The 23,034-nt window shown below is 39.2% G+C and overlaps 1 protein-coding gene across 19 annotated transcripts in view; it reads right to left on the minus strand.

The window, feature by feature from the left end:
- Positions 1 to 23,034, minus strand: part of DLG2 (discs large MAGUK scaffold protein 2) — a 1,033,288-nt gene that overhangs the window by 40,845 nt on the left and 969,409 nt on the right. For all 19 annotated transcript variants that reach the window (XM_068930581.1, XM_068930580.1, XM_068930592.1 and 16 more), the window contains 2 exons: positions 21,119 to 21,295; positions 8,083 to 8,158 (listed from right to left, as the gene is read on the minus strand). In XM_068930581.1, coding sequence (XP_068786682.1) covers positions 8,083 to 8,158; positions 21,119 to 21,295 — 253 coding nt within the window. The remainder of the gene's footprint in view (positions 1 to 8,082; positions 8,159 to 21,118; positions 21,296 to 23,034) is intronic.

A 23,034-nucleotide genomic window follows, 5' to 3' on the forward strand; every position in this document is an offset into this window, starting at 1 on the left:
TCAGAAGTGTAAGCCTCACAGGGAAAATGTTACCTTCAGCAGCCTACTGCTAACAAATGCTGTTCTGGGGTATAAGCAACGCAAGCTAGAAAATTTTGGGCCAAACTATAGTGCTTTGATAGTCTCAATAACCATCAACTCAGTCCTGTTTATTCACGAGCTCAGCTGGGATCACATTAGTGGGCATATATCTACAGCACATGGAGGTACAATAAACTCTCAAATAAATGCTTGTGAAGGTGGATGGGAGCTGTGTTAGTCCAGTTTCACTCTCTTTCAACAGCCCTGGCAGCAACACAGCGCTATGGGCGTTCGGCACATGGCACATCATGTCCACCTCTGTCTTTGCTCTCTCCATAACTGTTTAAACATGCCTCTGCTCTTGAAAGAAATTGGTTTGGGTAGTATGTTCCTATTTACATTTCTTTCAGGCTGTCATGGCCCAGTGGGCTCCCTTTGCTTTGGCCAGGCTGTGACCAGAGGCGGAAACTGTGTCCTCACCCATGCACTCCACTCAGGAGCTGTGTTTAAGCTCCGGTTCTTCCCTGTGGTCCTGGCTAGGGCTATGTTGTGGGTTTGCCTGCGCCTAGCCTTACGCCTCACCCCTGTTGCCTTACTTTGCTGACTTGGCTTCCTGGCTTGACCTTGGACTTGCCTTGTGGTCACTACAGACTTTCTGGGAATCATGGGGCTCTGGGATGACCCTGGTTATTACCACCAGACCTGCTCTTGTCCTGGACACCTTTGCCTGTTCTGGTACCCTTTGTGAGACTGCTGCTTGGTCTGTCTTGCAGGACTTTGGGCCTCAGCCCTCCTTCCCTTGAGGAGCAGCCCATTCTTGCTATTCTCTGACACGACTGGTCTTTTGCTGTAACCAAATTGTTGTCCTTCTGCTCTTATCCTGGGTAACTGAGAGCTGACTACAATTCTCACTGCCCTCTTTAACCTGGTGCCGTTAAGAATAGCAGTAAGCACAGGAACAGAATAGCAACATTGCAGCTGCATTATTCAGTGGCTGCTCCTTAAATACTATGGTAGTGGCAGGCTAGGAAACACATAAAAGGGATGGATCGTGCAGGCAGGTATAGACAGGCAGATTGCTCCTAGGCACTTGGCTCCCAGGCACAGGTACCTGCAGTTCCCAAAGATTACAGCTACACAACTCACCGTTTTTCTAGGCAGTGGTTGGAACACCAATTGGAGACCAATTTATAGCTGAGTTCAGCACTAACTCCAGTAAAAATGTTATATTTCTTTGAAGAATATCTCACAGGCTGCCATTCCCAGCAAATAAAAGCAAAGAATTAGAAAGACTGTATGTAGCAAAACAGAAGAGTCAAGATAGGTGCGTAAGGAGGGATAATTCTGGCTGAGACTAAGAAAAAAGAAAGTTTAATTGTGTGTCAGTGCCTATCCCCCCTTCACTAACCCGCCTACATACACTCCTTGCAGGTAGGTGTGTGCTTCTTAATTTATGTTCAGCCTCTCTTCTTAGTAAATCATTCCACTTATGATCCTACACATTCTGATATTTGACACATCCATTATCTTTTATTCAGCATCTATTGCTATTTTCTGATCACCACATTTAGAAGGGAAAAAGGGCAGAGTCTCCCCCTCTTCTTCTCTTTGCATACATGCACACATACACAAACACACACCGACATGCACAGAAAAGCTATTCCTAACTCATTATTCCTCCTCTCACTGCCATTTTGCTACTGACTGGAGAGAATTCAGAAAAAATAAAAAAGCAAACAAAAAATAAAAGCCATGATTAAGCAACTGAGTGGATTATTGTATAAAGAATTTTTTGGGCACATCAAATCATCTATTCTTTCTCCATTCGTGAAATGTAATCCCGTGAGTGTATGTTATGAGTCTTTCTGAATCAGCAGTTAACTCTCAGCTAAGATGCAGCTTTGGAGCTTTCAAACATGCTCAGATTACGGATTTCGTTCTGCTTCTGTTATTGTCACAGAGCCAAATACTTTGGGAAATCCGTTCAAATTATCAAATATTTTTAGGAGAGGACTGCAAAGAAAAGTAGTACATATTCAGTACACTGAATATGTGTAAAATTTTCTCATTATGGACTATGTAAGTTCCTTCCTAGAAATGCTGAAACTTTTTACATAGAAAACTTGAAACAAGCCTAGTAAACCACTGATACAGGTTAGAGATAATCTCCTATTGGCAGGGGAGAGGCTAGGTAGTCTAATACGTTTTAAACTTTCCAATCTTTGAGAAGCATGGATTCAGTTGAGATTATCACCTCTTTGTGTTCACTTGCCTTGACCTACCATGGAGAACCACCAGCACAGATTGTGTAGCTGAGATTAGGATAGTTGTGGCTACAAATTCTCCTTTGCGAAGATGAAGACAAATAATCTAGTTTCCACGCACATTAATAGAATAAGTAACATCAAGCTTAAACTGCAGGAGTTTAGACATTTCTTATGATGAGGAGAGGGAAATACTAAGTGTACTGTTTGGGAATAATACAGGATTTCTGTTGTAGGTCTTTAAGAACAGATTAGACCAATACTTGCAAAAGAGGAGCAAGGTACAGATGACTCAACCTCAGAGCTGGGACTGGGTGACTGACTGAGGCTCCTTACAGACTTGTTTTTCTATAACTTGATAGCCACGGCTGAAACTATTGAAGCTCCTTAGAGCACGAATTGTTGGGAATAGGTATTAGAGTATAAATTGTTTGGAAATAGGCATTATTTTTCAAATACTTAATAAACTGTCAAAACTTGTCATATGTACCAAGTCTTGACAGCAACTGGAGTTTTACATTTGGAGAAAAGGTGCATTGAGTAGGAAGAAAGTTTTATTTGCACTGCAATACAAAATGTGCTATCTCCATCAAGTTTAGCATTTTCCATTCATGCCTCAGTGCAATGCTGCTAAAATGACAATAAAGCAAGATGATGACCTTACACTCTAGGCAGGGCTGTGGGATCTGTAAATAGAATCTGCTTATAGGAAATATTATTAAACGCTATCAAGTTTCTGACGGTCATAACAAATACATCTGGAGGCACGAAGGGGTAGGCTGAGCGCAGGGGAGGTGATCTGAATGGAATATGAAGGGAACTGCGGAGGACGAGCTAACTGAATAGAAATGAGTAACGGATATTGATGGAGCAATACAATGCAGGTTGCAGCCCTGAGCTCGCGCTGCTGATGAGCAGCATAGCTGCTGGAGGAGGTCTTGGAGGGACGGCACCGTCCCCTTTCTCAGCAGGTCTGCGCTGGAGCAGGGGTTCAGCTGCAACGACCGCTGCTGGGGTGCAGACGCCTTGTCCCCGTTTGGCAGCTCGCTGAGGAGCCTCACCAAAGCAGGTTCCCTCCTGTAACACCTGCCTGGCGCTGGGGCTCCACAGAAAAGCTGTGATGGTTCCTCAAAACTTTCCTTCCTTGCTTGTCTTGTGTCCTCTGCCTTTCTACGGCAGTCAGACATCCCCTACAAACACGTCCCATCCTTCGGAGGGGCAGGCCTCTAACAAAGCCAGAGTGCACAACACGGAGCGATGTGTCACTCTGCATAATAAAAAAGGTTTATGTAACATTATGCTTCAAGACAGTGCAACGTTTCACTGGGAACAGGCAGCCTTCATTAATGCTAGAAATAAAGCCAGATATTGATAAAGGTCTTTCCAAGAGCTACAATATCTGCGACAAAAATATTTTCAGTAGACAGTCAAGAAAGAATATGTGATTTGACAGGGAGAAAAGCTAGAGAGATGCTATTTTTGTCACTTGAAAAGCTGGTTGTAATTACAGTAATTAAGAAAAAAGCAGATTACCGGCTAGCCTCTTTTCATTTCTGTAATATTTTCATCATTGCTTGGCACTCTTTTTGAGTCAGTACAAATCTGAAAAGCCCTCAAGAGCTGTGGGTTCTAGGATTAGAAATGGAAAAGCTACTCTTGTACATCTTGAAGCCTGTGGTACGGGGAATTATCAAGAGTTCAGTATACTGCTTTGGTAAATGTATAACGTGGCTTACAGCTACTAACATATTCTGCTCCTTCTGGAGCAAAAGGGAACATCTGAAGATGTCTGGCATATGAACTTGAGTTCAACGTAGCATAAAGCATGCTTTTTAATTAAATTTGTGCTCACATAACTCTAGTGGCTTCCCTGAGCATAAATATTTGATGCACATTGCAGGTCTGCTCTATTTTCTGCTGAATATCCATAGAGCAATAGACCCCACAGACTGAGATGACAAATGCTTAGCAAATACTGGCAGCTTTATCTTACCTTCATTTATCTTTTTCATGCCTGAAGCTGAAGGGATACTCCATTCCCAGGTCCATACAGAATATTGTCCAATATAGGAAAAGCTCTAAGGTAGCCAGTGTTATGGAAATCCTGCACTTTGCTGTAGTAGCATAATGCAGCTTGAGTGAGCTAGAAGGACAGATTGACTGCTTTGATACTGCATTCATGTTCAATAATGAATAGAAAAGCTGGTGAAGATCATTACTACAATTAAATGGATCAGGCCAGGGATGGAACTTGGCCAACCTACTTGAAGCAGAATTTTTGTTTGAAATCATAATTGCTTTTCATACCATTATTTGTACTCTTTTCCTTATTACACACTTAACGCTTAACTGGTTTGATAATCTTAAAAACGTTAATAGGATCAACGATTTTGATTTTTTTATGTCATAAGTTGCACTACTGTTTAATTTGCTCCTTGTACTCTACGTCATGTCTCTGAAACTGAAGAAATAATTTATTTTTGTCAAGATGAACAGAACATAATAGAAAAGTAGACCCACTGGGTTAAGCTAAAGATCTGGTTAGGCCCGTAACTTTTTCTCAAGCTGTCCAATAACAGATGCTTAAATGAAAAGTCTAAGAAACATGATCCTTCCCCTTTTATAACCTCTCTGCTCCTGGAAACCAGCAATTAGTATGTCCTGAACATACTAATAGTACAGAACGGTAGTGTTAATAGCTGCCATTAGATCCATTGCCTGCAAATGTATCTAATTTGTCTTTAACTAATTTATTTTGTATATAATATCCCGTAATGATGACCATCAGAATTTAATTATGCAGTGTATGAAAAGGTACTATCTATTGTCTGCTTTAAAGCTGAAACCCGGAAATTTCACTGGTGCTCCCTAATTCTGTGTGCCAAGGAACGGTAAACAGTGGTTCCATATTCACTGTTTTTGTATCTGTCATGAATTAGTAAACTTATCTCACAAGCCACGGACTGGAGGAGCCCAGTGAAATGAAGATGAGGATACCTTGTAGAGGAGGTAACACATCTAAATTTGCTTTGAAAAAGAAGAACTCTGGGGCTTTTGAAAAGATTAGCCTTTAGCTATGCTTGCTAATAGGTTTGTCAACTATTTGCTGAGCACTTCTAAACACCTTTTCACTGAGACACAAGAAGCTGGTCAGCTAGAAACATGTTATGCCATCTGCAGTACTGTCTTTGTATCTTATCTCTGGATATGGGTTTATAAATGAGGTATAAACAGAGAAAAAATTCATAAGCATTTTAAAACCTGTAGAATAGCTAGATAGATTGTATGTTCAAACCACAGAGACAAGTTAGCTGAAAAAAATTTGCCATTACTTCATGTAAAATATTTGCTGTGGCTTATTAGTTTTAAACGCTGTTTCTGTAAGGGAAAAAAAGATTCGAGATCAGCAGGACGATTCACATAAAATCACTTCAGGACATACCTTCTACTGGTACAAAAAAGCATTTCCTGTATTCGGTTAACTTACATTACATGTTATTTTCCATGCACATCTCCTGGCCAAATCTAAGAGCAACATATGAAATGCTATTCTCCCATTTTCATCTTTCAAGTTAATTAAGATAATAGCAAATGTCTGTCTTGCCCACACAGTCATGAATGTATGAGCACAAAGGTGCAACAGACACACATAAGCCCATTCCTATCTGAATTTCAGCTTAATTTCCAAACTGAATAGTTTTTCTGGGCTTACTGCAGCCCTGGATATGTTTATCTGGATACAAATTGTCTCAGCTATAAAAAACATTTATTATCAAGCAGCTTATACCACTTATTTTTAAACATTGAAAGAAGAAATAAAAATGCTGATCGCTGAAACACAAATACATATACATGCCCACAAACATCTTGTTTTCAATGTTAATGTGTAATTTAGCAGTGAACAGTTTCCCTTTATGCTCTTTCAAACAGAAGCCTACATTATCTTTTCAAAACTGGCTTTTAAATTTGGGATTTTTTTTTAGTAGAGGAAAGCATATTTCAGCACATACTAACAATAGATAGTACGTTTCCAAAGGGGTACAACAGTTTTGGTCTGTAATGTTGCAATTTCCTAAATACTGAAACAAATAATGATATGAGTGGCTGGAAGATTAATGTTACACTGATGACAAAAATGGAAGAACAAAAGGGGGAACCAAGGGGTAATTAAATTTTTGACAGACTCACTTGAATAAGGACCATTAATTATATTAATGAATTATTTCTCTGAGACTTTGATTATACACAGGAAATAGCCATTTAAGAAGGAATTTGATTGACATCATACAGCTTATTAATCCCCCCCCCAATGACAAAATTACTTTACAGAACTGCAGACAGTAGTCTTTTCAAATCAAAAAAATACAGCTTTGACTCCTGAAGAAATACAATGGGATAAAAATGTCCTTTCACAGTGCTGTTCATTACATATTTTATATCACGTTATTTGCGTATGCAAATACTGCACACAGGCTGCACGCTGATCCCAGCTACCTTAGCATAAGTTTGGAAAAGTTGTTTCAGTCAGTGAAACATTCTGCATTTTTACTGAGCTCAGGAAGTGCTCTCCAGTAAAAAGGGACTATTCGCAAGTCTGAAAAACTATTTTGCTGGCACAAAGAGGTTTGGGATGCATTATGCTAGGAACTGCACGTACGCACTGCAAGAGGAACTTCTCGCCCTGCTAATCTGTTACAGTCTGGAGAGAAAAGACAGCATAAGTTGGGCTAAAGGATTATGGTATTATTCCCATTACAGAGGGACAATGGAGCAAAAAGAGAGGAGAATTTCGGACCAGGCAGAGGACCACAGGTCAGGAAGGGACCTGCTGAGCCACTGAGCGACCTGCAACTGCGTCCTCACATCACCTGTTTTTGGTCCCAGTCTGGGCTCTGTGAAGCCAAACAGGACTTTCTGTTGCTGAAGCTCTGCTTCTAGAGGTGCTTGCTGAAATTGGCTCTTTTAAATCTCTTGCAAGTCAGTTGGATTATTTTCAAAAAATAAATCCCTGCCCACGTAATGTCAAGTACTAACTTCTTCTACAAATGCAAACTACACTTCAGCAGAAAAATATACCTCAGCCTCCAGGATTATGGGCATTTTTTACGCCGTAACTCTTGCTGGCCAGCTGGAGATGGCAATGCACAGGATATTAGACGCAAGACTAGCTAAAACTGTTGAGTGTCAGAGACCATAAAGCAGTGCTGCAGACCAGTAAGACCAGTAGTGTGTTCTGTGCAGCTACCCTTGGCGGAGGGGTACTTGCATGTTTTGTGTTGGCTGGCCTGCTGCATCTGCTGTGAACCACACCTGTGTTCAATGTCTGTCACAACTTCCAGAGCAGAAAATCTGACCCCTAATTTTTACGCCCAGGACTCTCTAACTTTAATTTTTTTCATCTGAGATTGAGCAACTTTTGAAGCCAGGGAATGTACATTTCTCGCCCTATTTCATTAAACAAATATCCATATGCATTGATTTTTAAAGTTGTTTCTTCTCTATTCAAGACTTAATGAAAATGACCACTATCACAGAATGCTCTTCATTTTCTTAGTGTCTTCCAATTAGGATGCACTGTCAATGAGTATTATTATAAAAAGAATATTTAATTATTCAGGAGATAATATACAATACTCCTTTCTACAGTTTACTGAACTCCAGGCCTTGGTTGCAACAATCTAAACGCTCCTTATCTTGCTAAAATTTACTCTGCTCTAAAACATATTTGAGAATTACACTTTAAACTTCAGGAATAGAGAAAGCCTGGTAACTTGAAAAGGTTTCATCATTTACATACCCCTTTTGCATCGATTACACCAGGTTTCGCATTGAATTTCACCGTCTTCAAACGTGCACGCTCCTTTCTTTCGACTCTGGGGAAAAGAAAATGCAAATAAAGAATCACACTGACTACAGCTGTGTTTTATATGATATATTTGATATCTAATCTTCCAAGACGTTGCATACAGTGAGCACTCCAACAAATTTTACAAATTGGAAAGAGAGAGATGTCAAGCCATTCACTCAGCCAAGCAAGGTTTGCTGGCAGATATGGGACAAGACTGCAGGAGTCTGTCTGACAGTAGCAGAACTGCACTCCCTCTCAACACAAATAGAGATACGGTAAAAGCACATTAAGCTACGATTCACCTTCTCTGACTTAAGCTGCCCAAAAATGAGCAACATTTCAGGTTCTTCTGCTGTCAGTACAACAAAATATAAACATAGAGAGAATAAACTATTCACCTCGCTTCTTTTAGGTGTACATTGCAGGGTGGAATAAATTTTCCTCTGTGCAGTACCTTTCTTTTCATCCTACAGAGGGAGCTTTGACCACTTCCTTATATAAATGACTGACTTTTAGGCAGTCCAAATTAAGTAACATGAACCCCACCCTTTCTAAATCTGTTTTCAAAAAAATCGTGGCTTCAGACCCACGAGCATCTTAGGGCAAAAAGTCAGCACGTGCTGTCTAAGCTCATGGCAAATACAAAGTAAAAAGGAGGAAGTTTCTCCTAACGGATGGAGAGGATGTTTACATTGTTGATGGAAAAGGACAGTCCTGCTCGTTTCCTCGCCTCCCATTTTCCCACTGCTCCCAGCAGTGCCCCTTCATTGCTTCCCTCACCATAGCAGAAAACGAACGCAGTAAAAAAAGTGAATAGCTTTTCATGATTTTAATGAGCTGGATCAGCATCACAGAACCATAGGAAGAGGGGAAGGGAAAAGGGAGCAAGTCCTTCCTTTGTCTAATGGTTCTGAGCCACCTGGAAACCTTTGCCTCGAACCCCCCAGAAAAAGAGAATTTCTTACTGGACTGCGCAGGAAAGAGGTACCTAGAAGCCTCCCAGTAGCCTATGTGTTATTTGGCAATCTTTGTCAAATAAGTTAGATGTTTTAAGTTTTTCCAAATGCCCTCAAGCTTGTCAAAGAGCATTAACCCTACACATGCAGGTGGTCTGCCCAGAGCTTTGTAGAGCCCTTTTCACATGATCACTGTTTAAATCTTAGGCTCTGCAATACTGAGTTTACTATGTTGAAGCTCTCTTATGGGTTTGCTCTCAGCTTACTTTGGAGAATGAATGCTAATTCATTAAAGTAATTTTGAAAATGGAAAGTTTTCCTAAATTTACATAAGGATAGACTTACTGTTTTAAAAATCTTACTTAGAAATGAATTTTAAATCTCTCCTCTGAAAGATGGTGGTGTGCTATCTGTTAGAACATGATTTTAAAGTGCAGAAAAATTTCCTTGAGGTTTTCATTACTTAAAAGACTACACTGCATCACTGAAAAGTGTGTTTCTGAGGAGACATACAAATATTCAGGGGTAGAAGAGCTATTTTCAGCCACTCACACACATCATGAATTGGATCGATGTTCTTTTTTAAATCCTGTCTTCCACAAACCTGCACACGCAAACAGAATGAAAAGAATTTGCTCTTCTGCTCATTTCACTGAAAATCTCATTGCTAATAGGAGTGGGTGCATTATGAAGACAAATATAGCTTGATCTACATTACCAAACAGTGTGGCCAAATGGGATAGGACCTGGCAGCCGCAGATTACGCATTTATTTCTGGAGGGGGGAGGTTCTTTGGGTTAGTTCCAGCACAGTCACACGAACTGAGCATCCATTAGCAGGAGGATGCATTAGGTGAGTTCTTGGAGCACAGCTTCAAGTTCAGTTAAATCCAAATGAATCTAGTGTGCATTTGCCAAGACTGACCAGCAGGCTGAAATGATGTGCAGTAAGGGAGTACAAAAAGGAGATTTGCCTTGAAAGCTCACTAACACTCTTGATCTAAGCTAAAAAAACAATGCAGACAGCCCATGAACCCATACCATAGGACCTGATCCCCTGAACTAGTGTGGTATGACCCATAACTTGGCTCAGTCTGTTCAGTTCTGGCATCCATATATCTTAAAAAAAGTTGTAATGCTGCAATGAAGAGTCTCAAAAGTGACTGAATCCTGATTTCCATGGCTTCAATAAATGCAATTTGAGAAAAGACTTGTTATATATACAGTACCTTCAGAGTCAGAAAATACTGAGATCTAAAATTTCCCTTTAGCAGAGAAAAACTTAGTAAAATCATTGGCAACAAACCAATGCCAGGTAAATTCTTATAAAAAGGCCCAGGTATACTTTTTTAATCGTTAACATGTTTAGCCACCAACTAGAAGAGGAACATGTGTCTTGACACCTTCATATCTTAAAATCAAGACTTAGTGCCTTTCAGAAAGATCTATCAAACACAAGTTATTGTCCTCAGTGCAGAGGAAAAAGAGAGAAATATGAAGAATTTTTATAAAGGAGATCAGACTAGGTAATTCAGTGTTCCTTTTATGCCCATAGGTATCATATACCAATATCCTGAATTTCCATCATTCAATGAAGGAACATTATTTTTAAAACATTTGAATGAAACTTAAAATCTATTAGCATACTGAAAAGTACGTTGTAGAAATTTTCCCTGTGGGAAAACTATATACTTGCAATTATATTTGTAAAGGTCATTGTTATTACAGGACCTCTGCACTATAGATTTAATCTTTTAATGAAGCATGCTTAAATACGATTGCCAGGAATTCAAGAACAGTCTAAGTAAGGGCGACCTCTCCCTGAAACAGAAACAAACCCAAAGAAATTCAGGTGCAGAGAGAGAAATGTAAAGAAAGGAAGAAGCTGTTCATTTCCTTACTCACCTTGACTAAAATAGTCATTACCGTAAAAAATGACATTTACTGCCTTTGCAAAACCATCTACAGAATTTACTGGCCTAAGCACAAAAATCCGATCATCTACTTACAATTGAAATAGTAATTCTATTTGTCTAAGATTATGAATTGCTCTAGGAAATCAAAGTTGAACCTTGCAAAGCTGGTTTATAAGAGCGCAATATTGTATTTTTATTAGACAATAAATAGCTGGGAAGTAAGTGAGGTTTTCGATATCCTCCAAATCAGTCAAAATATAACCTTTTCTCCATCTTCTGCTGTTTCTTACAAATGACATTAGAATATATTCCTGCAAATCTTAATTTTCTAAGTCTGAACAGTGAGATTACCTAGTTTCTGATAATTGTTTTTTAAAATAAAACCCCAGTCTTTTCATAGAGTGATAATTAACACCACATGTTTCCTTCTGTCTGAGTGGGCTTACATATTTCCTACTGAAACAGAGTCAATACTGGTTACTATAGTTACTGTTTAAATTTAGAATAAATGCATTTCTCTTTTAATGTAGAAAAAATCACAGGGAAACAGCTCAAAAGCAGCCTCCAGATTAAATCTATGTTATTAAAAACATACGAACAGTCTTAAACTAAACTAGCAGATGAATCCCCATGATAATTCAGTAAGAAATGAAGACCTGAGGCTGTGTAATCGGCTAAATAGGAAGGATGCCTTCTGAGAAAATAATTACCTCAAATGAACACAGCTTTCTACTTATTAATCTTTGTTAACATTTGAACTCATTCCAGTCTTGTCTAACTTCCTAAAACATCTACTTTAACTTCATTTCTTATTCACTGCATAGAGAAAGTTGGAAATGAACCTGAAAGCGTGGATCTTATGAAATTCCTCATAATTGCATTAGCAGACATGAAGGACTCGTTGCTATCTACAGGCACTGCAGACATGAGGAGGTGCAGAAACATTCTTTATTGCTTTGTATAGTATATAAATGATGTTATTAAGTACCGTTAAGCCTTCAGGCACACAGAACAACAGTGTTCATACATGCTTAAAATGCTTGCTGAATATTACAAACATTTCATAATCTATGACTGTGTTTAGGACAGCACAGTGTTGCCTCCCATTAAAATTTTCCTGACACCTTCCACAACAGAACTTCTTTCTGGTTACTTATAATTCAGCTGAACTGTAAACTTCTAAGCTCAAATTTCGTGTGTCTCAGGGTGATTACATTAGTGTTGCTGCCCAAAGTGTCAATAAGATGGGTTTGCTGGTGTAGAAAGGCTAGGAAAAACTACATGGTTTTCCCCAGGTTATAACAAATTCTTGAAGCACTTTGGCTGAGATGCTCTGCTGCCTTCAGGTACTGGGCCAGGGGCTTGAAATGTGACAGGGGGTTACAGTACTTTAGGGGAGTACCGGATTATACCCAGTAAAATGTTTCTTCTTCCTCAAAAAGGAGTATATTTGGCTTTGTGCTTTTGAGCTTTTTGGCTCCACGCCGTGGTTTAGCTCACTTGGCTACATACACTTGTATGTGTTCATCTCTGAGCAGACGCAGCACGGTTGTTTCCTCTGTATCTGGACTCCAGGTGTGGCTTGGAAACCTCTCCCCAGTGCCTTCTGTGGTTTCTCAGAGGAATAAGCTTTCTGAAATGAATACAGTGGAGTGAGGAATATAATGAAGGTAGGGACTGTGTGAGGCAATACCGAGGGAGTGGCTGAGATACAGTTTTGGGAGAAGACCCTTGAGGAGCAGCAACAGGAGCATGACATTGCAGGACAGTTAGGAACTGTAATAGAGGAAATTATATTCTAAAAAATCATATAAAGAAATATTCAGCTTACAAATCAAGACCTCAAAAGTCAGAAAAAAAGGAGAGATGAAGACAAGAATCAGCATCCTTAGCTGAACATCCACAGTTACCTCAAAAATTAATGGAAGAAAAAATTGTTCAGTGTCACAGCTAGAATGGTGTTAAGTGAGACACTTCACAGTGACACTGTGTAGATAAATTCATTAAAGATTTCACAGATAAGTACAAAAGATATGGCAGGAAAAGCTCCAATTAGAGTACCAAAAAAAGAACACGAAGAGATTAAGCATTTGTTTTCTCAATGTACTTTGAAGGATGTGCACTAAAAAGAGTTTTAAACCATGATGATACGAAGAAATATTAAATATCAGTCCTTTGAGCACCTTCCAGCTCTTAGAATATCAATTATTTTTTAAATAAAACTCCAAGCACTGTCTGCACTTTTTTGAACTGTTAGTTTTGCAACTGCTGTATTTAAAAAAAAATAAATTTGACCATCTTTTTCCCCAAGACAAAAAGGCTTTAGGCACAAAGAATCCTTTGCAGCAGCGGACTTTGCGAATACCTAAGTAGCATATGAGTGTAAATTCTTTACACTGCTGTAGGAGTTAGCAAAATAATCATCTCTTGGACAATATTATGAACAATCAGCTGAGGAAACTGATTTTAATGGAAGAAATATTTCACTTTAAACCATATCAATTTGTCATTCGTCACTACTGTACAAAGCCAGTTTATCAAGAGCAAAGAATAAAGTGAAGGTGGAGGGTTCACATCTGCCAGGTTTGCAGAAGCATAGATTTGCAGCCCATACTTGCCTGATATACCCATTGCTTCCATGCCCATTTCTAATTACAACTCTGCTCAGCAGAGCTGTGTCCAAGGGATGGAGGAAAGCACAGATACAATTCTCAGAACTACTTAACGGCTCAAGTCCCATTTTCAAAAGTGCCTAGGGCTCACTGAAACTCAATGGTATTTCAAGAGGTGTTCAGAGACACCTACATCCTATACTCAACCTGAAAAGCTCTTGAGTCACAGGTGAGGAGAGTATTGTCTAGCACCACTGATGGGGATTTCATGCCAAGCTTCTCATCCATCCTCCAACCATAGCTGCCTGCAGAAGCACTGCAGTGACCTAAGACCATCTAAGATCTGGGACGGCTGGAGTATGTCCTGTATTCTTGGTCGTCTCCAAGGATGCTGATTCATGACAAGTTTCTTCTTCCACTAATTGGGCATTAGTTTAGGTGACAAATTTATCAGCTGCCCCATAGTCCTCCATCACTGCTATAGAGAGCTTTAAATCTCAATAAACCAAAGGAAGGTAAGGTCTTGAGGAACAAAAGGGCTGAAGCGTGGCATTGCTGACTTTTGTGGCTACACTCGCTTCCAGGGGCTATGTACTCATGAGAGAATTGATCTTTCTGATTAATTTGCCTAAACTCCTTATGCAGTTGGAGAAGGGAATTATTGTCTCATATGTAAGAGCTAGTAGCAGGATAATAATATAAAATCACATTTTTCCAGATGTTTGAGCATTCAGGGTGTAGTGAGGTGCTTCCTTTCAGCTGGTTTCACACCCCTGAAACCTTTCTTGGTAGTAGACATCTTATGGCCCATTTTTAAAAAATGAACAGCATTCTCTTCTTCCCACATATGGCTAAAGGACAGGAGAAGTACATTTAAAATATACCTCAGTCTCCAGTGCCTCCTTACTAGCAAGTTCAAGGATTTCCTTGCTTGGAGGACTGCTGTTCTCTTCTGAGTCCTCTTCTGAGGACAACTACAGGGATGCAGCACGTAAATGCACTGTAACAGCTGAAGCCTTTTGTTTTTGTGTGCCTAAGTCACTATTGAAAATGGGTCTCTGAGATTTTTCAAAATGAGACTTTCAATTCTTTGTGCACATTTCAGATAAAGCAAAACGAAAAACAACTCAAGCAGTTGTGAACTGTGAGGCCCCAGTGTTGGGGGCTGACGGGCCACTGGGCATTCTGTCAATGCCTTTATAAAAGCACAAATCAGTCTTCTCAGTGTAGATGTAAATTATCTAGTGAAACACGCTTTAATCTTTAATAATAGTATTGATCACTGATGTAACATAGAGATGTAAATCAAGTATTGATGTCTGAAGTCAAATATAAATGGTTAGAGTAGCCTAATTTGCACAGATTTGGTGCTGAGATGTTTTGCGGAATGAAAGTTATTTCCAAATCCAGCATGATAAGTGCAATAAGGAGAGTTATCAAACAGAAGAATGCAGCATAGAATGTTGACTTGAAATAACTTACTATATTTTACATCTTTCTGCTAGTCTGTTTCTACTTAGCTTGTTCCACAATTTGCAGGTCATTCATATTATGTTTGCTTTGCTGCCCATCAAGTGAAAGATGAAAATATGTATTATTATTTATAATCCAAATATGAAGACTCAGGATATAATTTTTTTATTGCTTTCGTTCTCTGCACTGTTTAGCCTTGCTTATCTGAGGTCTGATTTTACAAGTAAAAGCCCATTTTCCAAATTTTTCTTTGAGAAAAATTACATTCCTGAAGTGACATTTTTGCAATTGAACATGTATTATTAAATAGAAGCGACCACACTCTCTTTCTGCTCTCCATCTCCAGTAACTTGCTTACATGTAGAGGCCAGCTCAGCACCTGTTCAATATTTTACGAAAATGTTAGACCTAATGGCAGTAGGAAATGACAATCTTACTCTATTTAAAAGCTAAGAGCTGTTAAGAATAAATAAATAATTTGCCACATTCTGGGTCACAAATATTGACACTTTTATTGGCCTTGGTGAAAGTAAATTTTATTTTATAATGAAAACTACCAATAAAGCTTGACAGACGGAAAAGTGTTGGCTGTATTGAAAAGCATTTTCAGTGGAGCTAGCAGATAGTGCTTTTCTAGGACACAGCTACGACAGTATTCCTTCTGTGTAGAAGTTTACCACGATTGCAAGAGAACAGGGAGACGGGTATAAATACACATACATATCAGTTTTATTCCATATTTATCCTTTCCCATTAGATTACTAAGGACAGTCAGGTAACTCATTTTAGACAAAGCCTGCATGACCATGCCACGTTAAAAAGTTTTATCATCTGAGGATTAAAGTCTTAAGACATTTTTAGAAAGGTAGCCAATTTATAGGAGAACCATTAAAAGTAAAAGTCGGCTGAGTGGATAAACATGTCCTTCTGCCAAACTGAGCACAGTAACAAATTTAAGCTGGCTTTTTGCCCACAGGGATTTCTGTGATGGGAAAAAAACCCCTCTTCTTCCTTGTCTTTAAAAATGTTTGTGAAATGCTAGTTTTTATGTTATTTTTCTCCCATTTTGCTGTGAAAGGGAAGTACGTGTGAAAGGGTAAACGTGTTCGCGGGGAGACTGTTGTGCGTTTGAAGACAAAAATAGCGGGTAGGTACCACCTTTCCTCTGTAATAACAGAGATGCAATTGCCTAACCTTTTGCAGTGAGATGCACTTAAACTACCTGAAAATGTCAATCTCACAGTGATGTCTAACTCGAGAGTCATTTCGTGGCTGCACATGTTGAAGATAGCAGGAAGACTAGTGTGAATATTTTAGCGTTTTAGAACAAAACTGTCAATGGCTACAGTGGAGGCAAAAGCGGTGAGAACTTAGGACAAGTCTGTTCTGGGACAATCTGTGGGAAATCGCAGACATTGCTAAATCAGATTCAGACCCACTGACCCAAGTCAAGCAGATACACACAGATCATAGAAAATACTGAAGCCTGACATTCATAAAGTGGGATGTTGCTGTTGTATGGGGCTTGCAATTTAAGAGCTTCTCTATGTGCAGAGAGATTCAGCAAAGTGAAAGTGAAAAAACTGGAGGTGTTAAATCAGTGCTATAGCAAATTAAAATTTTTTTACTCCTGAATTAGACCATTTGTCTAGAAATTTAATACACTGCAACTCCTGCACGTTGACTTCACAATTTCGGTTTAACTCACTTTAACTCTTAATTCACTTTAACTCACTTTAACTCTTAATTCACTTTAACTCTTGTGAGTATTTCTACACAGAGGAAGTCTTAGACATAGGTTTCTCTAACTACTGCTCTGCTGCGCTTTAGAGAAAGCAGAATCCATTTTACCTATCCTGACAATAGGAAAGATAATGAGGCAAACAAAAGGTCTTGTGATCAGAAATCTGGCATATGCAAAAATGTAGATCTAAATCTAAATCCATAAATCTACATCTAATAAAAATCTAATGTAAATCTAATTCCGTTGGCCACTCAGTCACAAAATAAAGCAATTTTTGATGTTAGGAGAGCAATTCACATGCCTGAACAGTGGTGTCTAGTGCACAGATAAGCCCTACAGGCTGAGACATCGGTACAGGATGGGCAGAGACCTGCCACAGTACCAGGGAGACTTTGTGTGACATAACAGCTGACATGACTTGAACGAATCTTTATGGTGGGCGTGAAACAAGAGAAATGTGACCTGCGGTGTTCATTCACTAGTATTATATAATAACATTTATTTGTTGACTGTTAAACCAGAATTGAAGTGGTTTGCACCTTTTTATGATAAAGTCCTACTGTTGCCAACATCAGTCTGATACTATATGATAACATCTTTATAGCCTTATATCTGGCTTCTACCCAGCTGGCTACTCAGTTCCACGGTCCAGAACCACAGCTGCAATCAGGCGACAAATATCGACAAATAGATAAAATTTTGTCTTCAACTGCAGAAAGGGCTGCAGTGATACTTTAGTGCTGCAAGATACTAAGCTTTTATTTTGCTCTAATCCCACTGAAGTCACTGGTCCACCAGTTCACAGGAGCTGGTCCTCGTTGAGGGGACAGATTGGTGGAGAAACACGGGGTCACCCTCACTGCTTTGTGCTGCTTGTCAATCTTTCACTCTTAAAGCTTGGCTTTACAATTATCAACAAGATAAGTCCACACATGGGTGGCAACACTGAAATCTAGTTACAAATATCTTCCAAACTCTACTGAACTAATGATAGGCAAAGGCTGGTAACATATCCAACATGCTGGACAGAATAATAAGTGCCCGTTTCCCTGTAATTATAAATTATAATTTCTTCTGGTATACCACATACATCATGCAAGAGAGAAGAGTATTGAATCTTGATGTATTATATGAAATTTTTCTTATCAGCTCATCCTGTAATGTCACTATTTGAAGGGTTCTGCTCAGAAAAGATATAAAAAGAATGCAAAACCAGATACTCAGAAAGGGTTTTCCATATACACTGCTTTAAGGAAATTGTTTTGTGAGTATACATATATTTATATTTGTGTATGTACATAAATCTATATGTATATGTACACAAGCATATGTGCATGTATATTTGCATATGCATCTATTTATACATATATAAATACATATATATGTGTATGCGTGTGTGTCTCTATATATATGTCTACACTGGAGAAAATCAAAGAGGTCAATGGCTTTCAAGGCTACTCCATATGGATTCCACTTATGAAAAATATAGGAATTGTATATTAGCTGATGCTGGACTGCAGATTAGGCAGCAAGCCAGAGAGCCAAAAGACTCACCCTTGCATTAATAATCCATGGATTAGTATGCCCTGCCAGCTGTTCAAAGCGCAAAAAATGTTGCAGTTCCACTGAACAATATTCCTGTACATATGCCTAAGAAAAGGAAGAAATCCAAGCACAAAATACACAGATATATCCCTAAGGAAAAGCAACTGAAATAAATAGGGGATTGAAAAGTATAAGACAAACATAAAAAACCTTCAGCCTACAAACTTATAGGAACCTGGGCTCACAGAATAGGTCACAGCCCAACAGCAGCAAATGCCCTTTTTCTCCGGCTCCATCACAAGGAATATCATACTGCTAGATTTTAAATATGCCTCATTACATATAATGCAATGTGTATAGAAACAGTGCTATAAAAACTGTAACAGATACCAAAGTGTGCAGTAGCCTGGAGTAACCACTTTAGACAAAGATTTCAACACTGAAGATGCCTGTGTTTGGTCAGATGAATCCCAGGTTGACTTTACTTGTGATCAGGCCTCACATGCTCAGTAACCCACATCTACAGAAGAAATTCAACTCTGAATTAGTATATACTGGAAATTATGTTGAGTTTTATTCTCTGCAGCTCAGCCCTGTATGCAGTCATTGCTCGTTCTCCTCTTGGTAGAGGCGTTCTGGTTTGGTTTGTATTTTGCAGTGGTGTAAACGACTACGGAAGATGCAGACAACAGCATATCAGTCTCACTGGCTCACTGGGGACCAGCCAGAATCTAAGGAAGTAATACTCACTGTTCACTGCATTGAAAAAAATAAACTTGTACAACTGGAGCCTTTTCCGAACTACTAGCAAAACTTCTCCTACAAACTCAGGTATATCATTCCGCTACATTAAATCGGACAAAAAAGCAGTTGCTGCTGATCTTTCCACACCTCGCAGATTCACTAGTAAAGAAGTGGGATGATGAATGGAGAGCACGGTAACTATTCCTGCATCTTTACAAATTCAAGCCCTTTTATTTTTAGACTCCAACCAACCTATTTTCACCTTGTCTCTCTTCTGCTTCTTCTTTTTTTCTCTCTCTTTTCTCAGAGTGTTTCTCAAGTCATATCTTTTTCCCAGGCTGTATCATTTGTCTGACCTTGACTAGAGAGCCTTTATCTTTTGTCCTTCTTGAAAACACTACCATGCAGGTAAGCTAATAAACTTTAGGCACTTGCATCCTCTCCCATCTACAGAAGATACAGCTCCACCTCTTAGTCAGTCGTTTTGCTTTGCCCTTCTTTCCCTTATAGAAGTTTCACCATGTCTGAAAGCTTGTTGTAGCTTTTAAGGGTAGGCACTAGAGAATGAGCAAGGTTTGTGCACTTACCTCCTTCAATAATAATTGAATAGGCTGTCCTCTTTTCCCACTTGTGATCCAATCATGTCATTACAACAGGGCTTACCATAGCAATTAATACTAGGAAAGGATTCCTTTTTCAATATCTAGAAACTATACTTGTTTAATGGGCACATTTCTCCCATCGTAAAAATTATAAAGTAGTTTTATTTCTATCTATTATAGAACTACAAAATTGCTTTTTGCTGAAAATCCTGGTGTGATTGTTATTCAGACATGGCCATGATTAGAGAAAATAAGGTCCTTGTAAGTCTCACGTTAATAACGTATTTGAAGGCCTTTAGTTTACTTTTATGTGATTTAGATCAAGAGGTGCTATGAGCTCTATTAGCACCTGGGCCAGCTCTCCTTGAAACACCAGCAGGTGCTCTGCACAGCATCACACATACCATTTTCCCTTTATAAAAAATGTGCATGATCATTTTTATATTAATGCTAAAACTGAAATCGCTAGTAATAGAACGTTTATATGCAGTACGGGAGCATTGCTGCAAAAGAGGAATGTAATGCGGTTTGACAGATTTCATTTTCTTCCTACCATTTCAGTTCGTGACCTTTCTATAGCAACTACCAACAAAGGCACAAACTAATACTGACTTATGTGGTAGTCCTGATACTACCAGAGACTAGTGGCTGATTTCACAGAAGCGACAAGGCAAAGTAAACAATACAGACAATGAGAAAGATTCAGACATATATTTTCTCTCCACCAGTCAGCATGAATCCATCACTGCTGAATAAGGATTCAGATTTAGCTTGGAAAATGAAGGAATGTTCCTTCATTTACATTATATGGAAAATTTACTGTGATATTGATTATCAATCAATTTCCAGGCAGGCAGAGATTAAATTAACAGACTGTGAAGCCAAAAAGGATCATTATATAATTTAGCCTGGTTTTCTACATCACAGAGGCTCAGAAGATTAATTCTATTACTCCTGCAAAAGAAAGACATACAGTCTTGATTTGAAAATGTCAAGACATTCATCACATCCCTCAGCAGTTTGATGCAACGGCGAATCACCCTGACATTAAAACATGTGCTCTGCTTCAAATTCAGAGCTAATTCCCAGGCTTGGGTTCCGGTTATTCCTTTCTCTGCTAAAGCCCTTAAGTGGATGGTGCTCTCTCTCTCCCTCTTTTTCTCTGTGAAGATACAAATCATGTCATCTTTTCAGTTTCTTTTCAATACAGTTAAACAGCTCGAGCTTTTTAAATGTCTCAGTGAAAACCATATCTTCTAACTGTTGGAATAATGTCTGTGGGATTTTCCTCGACTTTCCCTATTTTTCCAGTAGACTGATGTATCTGTCTTTGGAATGAAATGGGAACTTTGTAATGTGACCAAAGAAGGTAGAAAGGAAGAGGTTACACTCACCTCCTCTTGCTGGGTATAACTCCCATCTCCTCACTGTCTCCCTCCAGAGTGACCCTCCTTGCCTGCCACCACTCATCGTCCGATGCGTTGATAACATGAAGGATGTCTCCGTACTTAAAACTGAGTCCTTGACTTGGCAGGCCACTGTCTTTGCTCTTGTCATAGTCAAACATGGCTCTGTGAAAGGAAATAAAGACATGAAGACAGGCAAATACATCAGTTTTGGAAGCATTTATTTCCGACTATTTTCTCATATTTTAAGTTCTAGTTAACCCTTACTCCTTTGAAATGGGATAGATCTTGTTCTCCGGAAAACTTTCCTCTTAGAAGTTAATCTTTACAACATACATTTTTCATCTGATCTGCCTGTCTTTAAGAGAAACTGAGCAGTGAAGTACCCTATTAACTGTTCTATTTAATACAAACTACAGAGTAATCACCATTTCAGAGTATCTAGTAAACATATCTGGCATCCCAAAACCTCCCTTGTGATCTTGTCAACAGCAATTTTTGATTGTGAGGATTATTCTTTTCTCACACTTTCCTGTGCTCAGGTTGGGCAGCCTGGGGTGCACTGTGAAAATGAAATAAAAGGGATCAAAATGCCAAAATGGTTATACTTTTTTTGTTTTTTTTGGCGGATGGATGCACCTATCTTAGCATTTACTTCAGACTAGAAGTGAGCTTTCAATATGCGTCTCCTGATTATTACCACTCACAGTGCTTTGATTCATGTCCTGGAGCTACGTTAAATTGAACAGATCGGATTCCTGAAATTTGAACTACGCTGAAAGATGCACTGACCAGACTATCGCGAGTCTGGCATATACTGCCTCAAACTATATGCGGAGTGGACCCCAGGTCCTCTACACCAACAGTTTCACTACCCAGACTGACAGGCCTTGTGCTGCAGTACCTGCCCGTGTAGCCGTAGCTGTTTCCTTTGATGTCAGTGGCGTTTTCCACCGGTGAGAAGTGGACCTCTGCCTGTGCTGGAGTCCCATACATGAGGGGACTCCACGCACACAAACTGAGAACTAGCTCCAAGGTACCTGCCTATCAAGCTATGGCTAGAGGCAGTTCAGCATGAACTAATTGCCTAGGGATTCAGCCCAGACCCTGGGAAAGATCTTCGCCCACGCTGAGCTCTGTGCCACCAAGCTACAGTGACACCAAAACTCAGCCTCATCCAGGCCCACGCCCCTACATCACCTGTCTGCAGTGTAAACATACCGCCTATTTCTGAGGGCACGAACCTGCAAATCTGCATGTGTGCAAGAGGGAGAGAGAGAGGAAGAGGAGTGTGCTTGGGACCCTGAGGCTTCACTAATTCCAGTTAGACTGTATGCGAGTACTGCTCACTAGCCAGGGTTATCCAGCTAAAAATCTAGATCTTTCTTTCTTACCAGAGAAAATACACAGGAATATTTCTCCCATATAAAATATTATTTAAAGATCATCCCTGACAAGAACAGATGTTTATTTTCCTATAGAGAAATTCATATAGGGAAAATGGTATGATTATAATCCTAAGTACAGAAACATTAGACCAGTAAAGTCCCAAGACATGTACAATATTTCCTACTCTTTTATTGTCAGAAATAATGTCTTGGCAATCTTCACCAGTAAACACTTCTGTGAGAAGGATTTGATATAATTAATTGCTGTGCATTGTAGTGTAATTGTAGAGAATGATTATAGCAGTTTTATGGGCAGATTTAAAACACTCAAGGCTACCTCTCATGATGAGAAGAACTTAAAAAATAGTTATCAGAGTTCTAACTATGCAACTAGTATCATTTAAAAGCTTTCCTAAACACTCACTCTGCTTTAAATGTCTGATTCACAAAGAGGAAAAATGCCATTTGCAACATGTCCTCTTTTAAAGAGCTTATGGTCATGCACTAACATCTTCA

This window comes from Struthio camelus, chromosome 1 (assembly GCF_040807025.1).
Source record: "Struthio camelus isolate bStrCam1 chromosome 1, bStrCam1.hap1, whole genome shotgun sequence".
NCBI lineage: Eukaryota > Metazoa > Chordata > Aves > Struthioniformes > Struthionidae > Struthio > Struthio camelus.